The sequence below is a fragment of the Pristiophorus japonicus genome, chromosome 2 (assembly GCF_044704955.1).
Source record: "Pristiophorus japonicus isolate sPriJap1 chromosome 2, sPriJap1.hap1, whole genome shotgun sequence".
Lineage (NCBI taxonomy): Eukaryota > Metazoa > Chordata > Chondrichthyes > Pristiophoridae > Pristiophorus > Pristiophorus japonicus.
In genome coordinates, this window is record NC_091978.1 from 306,234,096 (window position 1) to 306,247,266 (window position 13,171).

Here is a 13,171-nt window from a genome sequence, read left to right on the forward strand (position 1 = left end):
TTTATTTCGAGAGGGATAGAATTGAAAATAGAGAAGTTATGCTAAACTTGTATAAAAACCTTGGTTAAACTACAGTTGGGCTGGAATTTTCTGTACCTGGGCAGATCGGGTGTGGGTGGTCGCTGTGGTGGGTCACAAGCCCGTTCCGCATTCCATCCCTCTCCTGAGATCGACGTTCCATTAATGGCACCTATTAAGGAAGGCCTGTGCATTAACCGACCCTATCAATTGGTGTGGGTCTGATGTCATCATTGATGACGCATTCCAGCCAGGATATGTAAAAGGAGACATGGCCACGTTACATTTGAAGGTTCATCTGGGATAGTGCAGGCACTGCACTGCACCATTGGAGTGTTGCAAAGAGTAGCAAACATGACTGCATAGAGACAGAGGGCTGCACCCAGGTTCTCAGATGACTCCTTCCATATGCTTGTGGAGTGAGTGAGAGGAAGCAGCAAGGTCCTCTTCCCTTCTGATGGGGGGAAGAGACGTGCCCAACAGACCAAAGGAGCCTGGCTCCAAATAGCAGAGGAGATCAACAGCAGGGATGTTGTCAGAGGATCTGGGTGCAGTGCCGTAAATGTTTCAATGATCTCATTAAATCAGGAAAGGTGAGTACAAAGCCACACTCAACCTCATCCTGGTGTGCCTCACATCACATCCCCGTCACTCTTCCTTCCCAAACCTACTCCTGCACATCCTTACTCTCAACAACATACCTTACATGTCCACCCATCCCTCTATCTACATTATCACATCCACATCTGACTAACCATCCCTCACATTCACCCTCATCCTAATGCAATCATACTAACTAACAACACACAAGGAGGCCACTTGGCATTGTCACCTACTCCATCATAGTCTCCCTCTAAAGCTGTAACCCATCATTCCTTATACTAATTTCATCACTCTCACTCAACTGTCTCATCTTACCCTCCATGCAGGAAAAAAAAGCCCAAAATGAGAGGGAGAGCACCGGAGGTGACCCTCCATCGTTGGCCACCTTAACAGCAGCAGAGGAGGTAGCCTTGGAAGTGCATAGAGTCATACAGCAGCTGGCGGTGGGAGACAGAGAGAGGGGACATCTCAGCAACCTGGTGACAAAATTACATTTCATACTGCCATTTTGCATACAGCAGTCACTCATATGGGAACTGGTGTCAGCAGCCAGTGAAAGTTCATCATGTGCATAATAGTATCTGTATCCAATCTTAATGTGACATATATAACTCATCTCTTTACTCTCCCACAGGTCCATTAAAGAGCATCCCACCTGCCACTGTCCAGGAGGAAGAGCAAGATGACTCCTCAGAGGAGCCTCCGTCACCAGCGCAGATAAGTGGCATGCTAGATAAAGTAGTGTTGTCACGTTGTGTCTCACAACTTACAATGAACAAGAACAGATGGTGGAGAGAGCGGCAGCAGTGGAGAGTCCTCGCGGAGTGCGCAGGACGCATCTGGCTCTGCTCAACTGCATGTAGACGCTGAGCCTCTGGGGCCATCCAGAAAGTGGGCAATCCTGGAGGTGCAGCAAGAAGTGTAGTAGGCTTTGACAGGTTTTGCGAATATGATGTCTACAAATGTGCAGAGAATGGAGGAGTCATCTCCAACATGAGCACCACTGTGATGGCAACAGTAGGATCTTCCATGGAAAGGATGGGCACCTGCATAGAACAGCTAATGCGCCACTCACAGGAGCACATGGTCTCTATGGAGAATAGATGGCTATCTATGGAGAATGAATGGCAGACATACATGAGGACGTGGGTCCTCATGGCCCCTCTGCTGAGCAGCAAGGTGCTCTCCAGCTCCTTGCTAGCAGGGAGATGTGAGTGGCCTTTAAGAGGGATGATGGTGAGAGGGGACCATCTCAAAGCACATACACTTCTCCCCCATTGGCCCCCCTCACTCAGAGCCGCAGCCCCTGCACAGTCGCAGGAGGAGCAGACTTTGGCGGGGTCATCACAGGCTCCAAAACCCAGAGGATGTCCATCAACAGTGACTATACAGTCTCAGCAGGGAAGTGAGCAGGCTGCCTCTACTTCTGCTGAAGTTACAGGGGTAGCACCTCGTAGAAGCACACAAAAGAGAAAAATGAAACACGTTGATTTATAAGCGTAGCCACTTGGGTGTTTTGTGAAATTATTCTGTAAAGTTTCCGTTACTGTAATGTCACACATAAAAATCTTCATTTTCACCACGTTCCAGTCATGGACAAATTCATGGGCACCTGTGCAAGTGGCTTAATGAGTTGGAGTAAATGGTGAGACATAACCTTACCTTCAGCAATGGTGGTCAGTATGAAAGGAAAGTCTTGTCATTGTAGGGATGCTTTATGGTGTTGCTGTGAGGTGATACCAACCTGGCATAGCATGTGGCAGCCATATGGGTGTAATGCATAAAGTTAAGTAAATCTGGCCACGGTGAGCCCGTCCCTGGCCTCCCAGGCAGCAGTGTGCTCAGGTGGTGGTGGGATCTGGATTGTAGGTTCCTCCTGCTCCTCCTCCTCTTCCTCTCTCTTATCCAGGTGATGCTTCTGCTCCTCTGAAGAGTCTGTTCGCTCAGTGCCTTGCTCCTCATGCAGCACTAATCCTCGCTGTTGTGCAGGGCGCAGCAAACCACAATGATTCTGGAGACCCTGGCTGGTGCATACTGAAGGGCTCCTCCAGATCTACCAAGGTATCTCGAGTGCATTTTCAGCATGCCTATTGTGTGCTGTATGACATATCTGATGGAAATATGGCTTTTATTATATCTCTCCTCAACCTCAGTACTTTGCCTCCTCAAGGGGTCATGAGCCACGTCTTCATTGGATAACTCAAAGAGCTGAGGAGTGTGGAGCAAAGAGCTGAGGAGGGTGGACTGGCGCAGGACGGATGAGTCATGGCAGCTGCCAAGGAATTTGGCGCACACGTGTATGATGATCTTACTATGGTTGTGGACGAGCTGCACATTGAGGGAGTGGAAGCCCTTGCGGTTCACAAACTCCTGGGTGACCACATGTGTGCTGTCGAAGACGCCGTGCACCCATGGGAACCTGCCAGAGCAGCAATGGCCGGCGCCCACTGAATAACACTGGCTTCATCAGTGGCAAAGTTGATATAATTGGATGTATTGTCAAAGAAGGCGTCGATGATCTGTGTGATGCATCTGTGGGCGGCCGACTGCGAGATGCCGCAAATGTCTGCTGCAGATCCCTGGAAGGAGCCTGAGGCAAAGAAGTTCAGGGCACTTGTGCCTTTGACAGCCACAGGTAAGGCTTTCGCATCCGATCCTCTGGGCTGCAGGTCTTGCTCCAGCAATCTGCAAATGTCTGTGACGACCTGGCATGATAGCCTGAGCCTCATTTGGCACTGCTGCTCAGTCATGTTGAGGAAGCTCATCCTCTGCCTATATACCCTGTGTTGGAGGTATTGCCTGCGCTGATGCCCTCTGTCCTGTGCAGCATCAGATGGTTGAGGAGAAGGTTGATTGTTATTGATGGCGCTGCTGGTGTTGGGGCTCATCACGATCTGATTCTGAGGACCAAGGTGAGACAGTATAAATGGCTCCCACTGCTGATGTAATAGATGGCAGGTCAAGTAGAGATGACAGAAGCAATCTGTCAATGGTGTGATAGGTTCTACCAATGAGGTGACAGTGGATGCCTCCTTTGCTAAGTCAGCAACAGCATCTGCTTTAGGAAAGTGACTAGTTGTCAGGTGGGAACATAAGAATATAATAAATAGGAGCAGGAGTAGGCCACCTGGCCCCTCGAGCCTGCTCTGCCATTCAATAGATCATGGACTCAGCTCCACTTCCCTGCCAGCTCCCCATAATCCTTTATCCTTTATCGCTCGGGAGGTTTCTTTGTGCTTTTCATGCTGACCACTATTGAGTTTGATCAAAATGGCCACTCAACTTCCGCCTCATAGTTCCCGAGCTGAGTGATTCCCGTGGTCATCCAGGGAAATTTGAAAGGGTTAAAAAGATGCTTAAGGGTCTGTCACGTACCTAATAATGATGTAAATTAGCGCGGCCGCCTCTGCCATTCGGGTTGCTGCCGCGCTGGCTTATGCACCCGAGGGAAAAGCGTGTGGGGGCGGGATGACGGCGGGTTCCCAACCCGCTCCAAGGTTTTTCAAGTTTCCCTCCTGACCCGACCCAAATCTCGCCCGCACGGACCCCATAAAATTCTGGCCTTCGAGTCCTGTGTACAGTTCTGGTCACCATATTATAAAACGATATAGAGGCACTAGAGAGGGTGAAAAAAGAGTTACAAGGATGATAACAGAAATGCAAGTTATACCTATCAGGAAAGGATGCACAGCTGGATCTGTTTGCTCTTGAAAGGAGAAAGCTGAGGGGTGACCTAATAGACATTTTTAAAATTATGAAAGGTTTTGATAGCATAGGCACAAAGAGAGTGTTTCCACTTGTGGGATAGAGCAAAACTAAAGGCCATCAATATAAGATAGTCACCAAGAAATCAAATAGGGAATTCAGAAGAAACTTCTTTATCCAGAGAAAATATGGAACTCGCTACCACAGGGAGTACTTGAGTCAAACATTATAGATGCTTTTCAGAGAAGCATATGAGGGAGAAGGGAATAGAAGCATTGTACTGATAGAGTTAGAGAAGGAAGGATGGGAAGATTCCCCAGTGGACTGAAACACTGGGTTGGACGTGATGGGCCGAATGACCTGTTTCTGTGCTGTATATTCAATATAATTCTAAGTAATGTAATGCAAAATCTAAATTATCCAACTTCGGAGGATGTTTGTTGGGCCAGCCATGATTACTGTGAATGGTAAAACCATTGAGTTAGCTTTTCCTGCAATTATATACAGATACAATTTGAGAACAGTACCTGCTTTCAGATTGGTTGGAACCAACAAACTGAGTTTACTACAAGTCCTGCATCACTCTGTAAAAAGCAAATCAATTCAAATATTTGTGCCATGAAAACACTTGACATAATCAATTACTTTGGAGTGCAGCAACTGTAATGTAGGAAAACACAGCAGCCATCTTTCACCAGCAACATTTCTCAAACAGCAGTGCGATTGTGCTACCAGTTGAAGAAAGAATATTGGAAAGGGCACCAGGAGAGCTGCCTGCTCTTCTTCAAATAGTGTTATGGAAGCTTTGTTGTTTATCTAAGGAAGACATCACCTGACTTTAACATCTAGCGCTAGAAATTGCCCTCCACCTCAAACGGAGTGGATAATTTGAATTAAATGAATATTCTCCGCCCAAATCCACGGGGCGGAGAACAGAGGGAAATTGGCCTCATTAACTTTTTTAATCGTTGTGGCAGTGGTTGGGGTGGCGGAAGTGGGTCGGGAGCGGGTCGGAAGGCGGGCGGTGTCAGCGCCACGCTGAGCATGTCAGCGCAACTCTGATGACGTTCTTGTGATGCGGACATGCCGCGTCGCGCTGACGCGTAACAACATCCCTCTCCTTCAGTTAAAGCGGAGGGCGGCTGCAAGCTCTGCAGCCACTTTAGTGGTGGCCACTGGGCCATCAGGAAGGGCTTCGGCCAGGCTACCGGCCCGACATCCAAGAGGGGGTGCCGGGCTGCCTGTTGGCAGCATAGCCGAACCTGTGGCTGCCATTATCGGGCTAAGTTCAGAGTCGACCGGCAATTAAAATAAATTGGCGGCCGTGGCGGTGCGCCCTCCCCTTTCAGGGCAGACGTGCCGCCCAACCACTGGCAACTTCCCGCCGGGAAATTCTGTGCGGGGAACCAAGCGGCGGCGGCTCCGCTCCCGTGGGGCAACTTCCCTTGCGGGGCAGAAAGGGATCGCCGTCAGGCGGTAAGGGGTCGGCACTTGCCCAATGAGAATTTTGGATGGGTCAGACCATCGCCTGACCCTGGTCGGAAAGGCCTTACTGCCCCACCATCCCCTCTTAGAGGCAGTAATGGACCTTAAAGAGGGGAGCAATTTCGGCACTCTAATCCGTAACCAAGGGAAAGCAGAGCATGACACAGGGATGCTTAAGACATGCTGACTGAGTGCCTTGGAATTTTTAATGTTAGAAAAGAATGAATTACATAGAAATTATAACATGGAAACAGGCCGTTTGGCCAAACCAGTCCACACAAGCAGTAGTCCTCATTCTATATGCACGTCTTGTTCCCAAATTCCTTTATCTCCCTTTTCTTTTAACCGACTATCTAACTTACTCGAAAATGTTGACACGTCCTCCCTTACTCCAGTAGTGTATTCTATAGTCTCACCATACTCGGTGTAAAAAAGCTCTTCCATTTGATCTTCTATCCGTGTCCACTCATTCTAGACCCCTCAATCTCTGGAAAAGCATATCTAGCTCCTCTGTCCAATCCCTTCATAATTTTAACTACTTCTGTCAAATCACCCCTTAATCTCCTCTGTTCCAACAAAAAAAGCCTCATGGGTTGGCTTATTGTTTGCTAATATTAAAATATAAAGGCAATTGAAATATTAATTATAAAGTTTAAAAAGTTCACTTTGCAGCAGATGACAATAACCTTAATAGTGGGCCGAAAATTCTGGCCTCGTTGGATCCGTACGAAATGCGCACGGACCCGGCGAGGCCTCGCAAAAGCCGTTTTTCGGGGACCGATGCACATGCGCCGAAAACCAGCTTTTCCGATCTGTCAAGATTTTTTAAAGACAGATCCTCCACAACCCCAGGAGAAGGACATCTGCACGAGAGATTGGGCTATTTGCCTATCTCATGCCCAGCGAATGTCCTTCAAACTTTCACGGCTGGTAAAAGCAGGCCTTTTACCAGCGTAGGTGTTTTGAAACATATAAAAATTAAATTTAAACACTCATTTTTATATTAACAATCCTGTCTATTAAGGTAAGTTTATTTTTAACACTGTTAAAACATATTTTAAAAAATTCCCCCAAAAATTGTTTTTTCTAAAGCCTTTAATTACATTTAATTTCAATTAATTTTAAATATGTGAGGTTATTTATTATGCTGTGTTTCGGTATTTTAAGGGGTTTTCTCATTGATAGTAATGGGAGTCCGTACAAACAGAGCTCCCATTTTTATCAATGCGAATACTGCATAGTGATTGGTAGTCCAGGCCCACATGACTCCAGCTTGTACGTACGTACCTGAAAGACATCTTCCCAAGCGCTGCGCAGCGAATCTAGGCCTCCGACTGGGATCCTATGTTCCTCCAGGACCACCAGATTTTCGTACATTTTTTTTCGGGTCAGAGACGTTCGTACAAAGGAAGCCCCCGACCGCAATTTTCCCCCATTAACTCAGGAAGACCACAGTAGCATCTTTGCAATAATAAGGCTGCGTTGCTTGATTAACTAATTGTTCTGTAGTTTCAATTTTTATTTTTACTTTTCATCAACATCAAAATTTCAGAAATAAATCACTCTCTTTGGTAATAACAATATTTTGATTTTTGATCTGATAAATATATAAAATATAATTTTGGAGGTCATTTTGTGGGTGTTGCAGAACAGTAACTATGCACATAGTATGTACTGGACAAAACTGATAATGGACTATTGACTCACCTCTGGTTTCTCCATGTTGCTTTGGTTCCTGTGCATATGTGCTATAAATTGGGTAAGTTGAATACCCATCATAATAGAGAAGCAGCTCGATTTGTGCTGTTTGTAGAGAGCCAAATAGATGTTCTACAATAAAAGCATCATATAGTACGGAAGGAGGCCATTCGGCCCATCATGCCTGTGCCAGCTTTTTGAAAGAGCTATCTAATGAGTCCAACTCCTCTGCTCTTTCTCCGTAGCCCTTCAAATTTTTACAACACAGACACGATGGGCTAGATTTTACCAACCTCGGAGGGTCCGTGGTGGGCGATGTCAGTGGTAGGTCTCGGCCTTGCTTGCCGGTTCCACGCAACTCTCTAGAATGATTTTCCCCTGATTGGGCTTGTTAAGCCTGCCCAATGCGTTTTCCGGCCAATTGAAGGCAGCGAGTCTGATGACGTCATTTGACAACGTATCATCAGTTGATTTTCTTAAAGGGACCACGCGCAAATTTATTTTGACATTTGTGCTGTCAGTGTTCTGCAGAATTGAGGTGCTGGAAACACTGACAGGCGCAGCACAAAGGTGCCGGGTTACACCCAGGCTCTCCCATGCTTATGGAGTCACAGTACACAGGGAAGTTCTCTTCCCTTGCAATGGACAGAGGAGAACTCCCTAGGAAACCAACGCAGGCTGGTTGCACATTGCACAGGACGATACAAGCAAGGGTGTCCTCAGGAGGACCAGGCTGCAGTGGCGCAAACCTTTCAATGATCTCAGTAGATCACGAAACATTGCTGCAAAGCCGCACTCAACCTCATCCTGCTATACCGCTCATTACATCCCCATCACTCTGGCTTCCCTATTCTACTCCTGCATAACATAAGAACATAAGAAATACGAGCAGGAGTAGACCACCTGGCCCCTAGAGCCTGTTCCGCCATTTAATAAGATCATGGCTGTTCTGATCATGGACTCAGCTCCACTTCCCTGGCCGCTCCCCATAATCCTTTATTCCCTTATCACTCAAAAATCTGTCTATCTGGGGCAGAGAATTCCATAGATTTAGAAACCTCTGAGAGAAAAATTCCTTCTTATCTCAGTTTTAAATGGGCGGCCCCTTTTTCTGAGACTACGTCCCCTAATTTTAGTTTCCCCTATGAGTAGAAATATCCTCTCTGTATCCACCTTGTCGAGCCCCCTCATTCTCTTAGATGTTTCGATAAGATCACCTCTCATTCTTCTGAACTCCAATGAGTATAGGCCCAACATACTCAACATAAGTCAACCCCCTCATCTCGGAATCAACCTAGTCCTCATCCTTCCTACCAAAATGCATCACCTCACACCAATGGAAACATCCTCCAGTCTGAAAAACTGCCGCTCACCACTGCTCTCTGCTTTCTGTCCCATTATCAATTTTGTATCCATGCTGCCACTGCCCCTTTAATCCCATGAGGTTCAGTTTTACTAACAAGTCTATTATGTGGTATTTTATCAGTTGCCTTTTGAAAGTGCATATACACAATATCAACTGGGCAACCTTCATCAGCCTCTTTGTTACTTAATCAAAGAACTCAACTAAGTTAGTCAAACACAATTTGTCTTTAAAAATTCTGTGGGGTCAGCAGGCGGGATTGGTGGCAGGTCAGGTGGAAAATCTGATATTTTTGACAGCGGGTCTGGAACCCGCTGTTAACTCGTTCCCATGTATCTTTCCCAATGTTGGGTCTGTCAGCATTGAGCAGACCTGACAGGCAGCGACGGGAGACAAAATTCAGGAAATTAGTTGCTTGTTTAGAGCCACTTAAGAATGATTTTCAGCTTACCTTTTGCATTTGACAGCTCACGCATGGGGTCTGTGCTGGTTGTGGACAATGTCTGTTAAGCTGAGGCGGGAGTTCAGTGGCCATTGAATCAGCTGATGAGTTGACAGCTTTAAATGTAAAGTAAAAGCTCTCATCTTTCAGAGATACCTTCCCTCAAACACAAGCTGTTTCTCACTGCATTTCCACAACAGATTTGCCATGCTGCAAGTCTCCATCCAGTCTGACCTCATTACCGCTTTCATCATTGATAGATCATTTATGTCATCTCTACTTCACCTGCCATCTATTCCATCAGCATAGGCGCTCTTTATACTCTCTCACCTTGATCCTCAGAATCCCACCATGATCAGCCCCAAAACCAGCAACGCCAACCTTCTCTGCAATCAACTGATGCTGCACAGGACACAGGGCATCAGCACCTGAGCACATTGCTGCCCGGGACGCCAGGGATGGCCTCACCATGACCAGATTTACTTCACTTGATACTGTACACCCTGGCTGCCGCATGATGTGCCAGGTTGGCACCATCCCACACCAACACTATAAAGCATCCCAGCAATGCCCAAACCATTCCTTTCACATCATCACCATTGTGAGGGGTACCGTTATGTCTCACCATTCACTGCAACTCACTAAACCACTTCCAAAGGTGCACAGAAATCTGTCCAAGAATGCAAAGTGTTGAAAATAAAGGTTTCAATGTTTGACACCACATTAACAGAAACTTTACATGAACATTGCATAAAATACCCAAGCGCCTACCCTGTGTGTTAATTGGTATGATTGCACTAGGATGAGGGTGAATATGAGGGGTGGCTAGTGAGATGGGGATGTGATAATATAGAGAGGGATGGGTGGAGGGGCAAGGTAAGTTGGTGTGAGTAAGCATGTGCAGGATTAGGGCAGGGAAGGCAGAGTGATGGCGATGTGATAAGAGGCACAGCAGGATGAGGTTGAGTGTGACTTTGTACTAACATTTCCTGATCTACTGAGATAATTGAAATTTTTCTGGCACTGCCTCCAGGTCCTCCTGACCACATCCCTGCTTGTGTCCTCCTCTGCAATGTGCACCAGGCTGTGCTGATCACCTGGGGAGGTCTCCTCCCCTTATGGGAAGGGAAGAGGACCTCCCTGCATGCTGTGACTCCTTCCATAAGCATATGGAGAAAGTCATGGGAGAGCTTGGGGGCAGCCCTGTGCCTTTGTGCAGTCATTGTCAGTGTTTGCAGCACCTCAGTGCTGTAGAACACTGACAGCATAAATGTCAAAATAAAGTTGGCCTTGGTCCCTTTAAGGAAACCGGCTGATCACACCTCGTTGAATTACATCACCAGACGTGCTTCCTCTAATTGGCCGGGAATCACGCTAGTCAAGCTTAACAAGTCCTATTAACGGAAATTCATTTCACAGAGTGGGATGGAAGCAGCAACGGCGTCGGGACACGCCACCAATGTTGCCTGCCACAGACCCGCCGAAGTGTGCAAAATCCCAGTCGTGCTGTTTGTCCAAGTGAAAATAAACTTTATCCTGTATTACTGGTCCTGAATTTGAAATCAGAGGCTTCCTGGGTGCCTCCGAACCACAAATAATAAAACTGCGCACCTACCTGATGGTCCTGGATCCACAGAGACCCGCGCTCCTGAGCTTCTATGCATGCGCCTGTGTAAAGGCAGGAATGGGGTACTGAAGTTGAATGTTCAGCCATGAACTCATTGAATGGCGGTGCAGGCTAGAAGGGCCGAATGGCCTACTCCTGCACCTATTTTCTATGTTTCTATGTATCCCAGGGGCGCAGGCGATTCGCAAGCACCCCTGGCATCATGTTGGCCAGCCCAACCAATGGCAAAGGGGGCTTCCATTTTTGTGCAGAATCCCCATAAGCTGAATAGGAGTCACCCAAAAAATACATTTTAACAGCATTGACATTTTTAAAAATCATTACATGTTTAAAATGAATTAAGATACAATTTAATTAAACATTTAAAACAAAAATTGAATTTAAAAAAATTTATCCATTTTTCAAGGTGCCAAAAATGTCAATCTTATTTTACAAGTTTTTGAATGTTAAAATGTTTTTTTAAATGTAATTTAATATTTATTTTCACCCTTACGCTGGTAACAAAAGGCCTTATGCCTGCTTTTACCAGGCGTAAGAATTTCATGGGTATTCACTGGACAAGACTTGGGCAAATGTCCATTTCCCGGGGATGAGGAGGATCTGTCAAGAAGATTCTTGACAGATCACAAGTTCTGGGTTTTCGTGCCTGCGCAGCACATGCGTAATCCCGGAACTTGTGAACTTGTGAGGCACTTACGGCTGCATACTCACTGAATACACAGTCATAGGCCCTGGAAACTCTGGCCATTATTTTTAAGAGTTTCCCCACCACTGTCGTTAGGCTGACTGGTCTGTGATTACTGGGTTTATTCCTCTCCCTTTTTTTGAACAATGGTTTCAACATTTATAATCCTCCATTCCTCTGGCACCAGTTCCATGTCTAAGGCGGATTAGAAGATTGGGGCTAGAGCGTCTTATTTCCTTCAGTAAGTAAGGATGCGTCCCATTCTAGAACTTTGCAATTGAAAAATTATTTTCACTTTGCTTCCTGGTTTAACTCATGCCCATTTCAAAAAAATAGCTTTAAAGTATGAGTTAATTACTAATAATATTTTAAAATTGATTATCAAAATTTGATTATAACATTTACGAAGTTGCTGTACACTAAAGCAATGCCATGTTTGGAAGTTATTCATATCTGGGAGTGTCTGCACCTCAGACTTGCGTATTGCCTCTTCTATTTCTCTAAGCTTTTTCTATTTCAGGCTGTTGAAGGTCAACTGTGGATTCAAGTTCACACCTCGGTCCAGAGAAGACCTGCCCCCCAACTTCCCTGATGATATTTCTGGGATTTGTTACTTCCTGGATGCTTACCATCCTTCAGATGGAATTTTTTTCCCCACTGGATTAGAGGACATGCATCAGAAACAAAGCAATACTGTTTTCATGAGAAAAGCGACTAAGTAGTCGGTAATCCATTAAACAGTGTTTGATGAATGTTTCAAAATAATCTATAATGCTGTTTATTGAGTGCCGTATTTGGTTTTGTATTTGATCGATTGAAAAGCAATCTGTTAAAGTGAGGAGGACATTTTTGTTCACAGATTTTCAGTGGTATTTTACTGTGACAGACTATGTATCAAACGAGAAAAGTGTAAATAAATGTATAAGTTATCCCCAAATTAGCTAGCAAATGACATTTTTGCAAAGTTATTGATGAAATAAAATATTTGTCATTCTACATTAAAGACAGATCTTACTTTTAATCATATGTTTGGAGTATATGATACAAACTAATTGAGACAAATAAGTTAAAAAATAGAAACATTCACTCACATTAACATAATGCCAAAATTGTGATTTTTACTTTGTGGGGGATTTTTAACCTGAAGGAGCGCGTGGGTTAGAGAACACAACTGCAATTGATGGGGCTGAATCAAACTGAGGGAAATATGCTTTTGCTGCCTTACAATGGAGCTCAGATGAGGACCAAGATGATCACCAGCAGCAGCAACATCAGCAGCCTGCTGGTCATAGACCTTTAGCTGCACAAGAGATAGGAGGGAGCAGCAGAGGCGGTGCAGCTCACAATAGGCACTATCCACAACACAGGGTCTATAGGCAGAAGAACATTTTCCTTGACATGTCCGAACAGTAGTGTCTCAGGTGACTCAGGTTGTCACACCAGGTGGTGGGAGACATCGGCAGCCTCCTAAAAGAAAACCTGCTGCAAGAAGTACCTGGTACTCACGCTATATCAATGGCTCTCAAAGTCACCACCTCTTTCAAC

At 45.6% G+C, this 13,171-nt stretch overlaps 1 protein-coding gene across 1 annotated transcript in view; it reads left to right on the plus strand.

Moving 5' to 3' along the window:
* The window catches only part of gucy1a1 (guanylate cyclase 1 soluble subunit alpha 1), a 147,795-nt gene extending 135,244 nt beyond the window's left edge, over positions 1-12,551 (plus strand). The window contains exon 8 of the mRNA XM_070862476.1: positions 12,147-12,551. Within this exon, the coding sequence (XP_070718577.1) occupies positions 12,147-12,348 (202 nt within the window). The 3' untranslated portion in view covers positions 12,349-12,551. The remainder of the gene's footprint in view (positions 1-12,146) is intronic.
* The last annotated feature ends 620 nt before the right edge of the window (positions 12,552-13,171 follow it).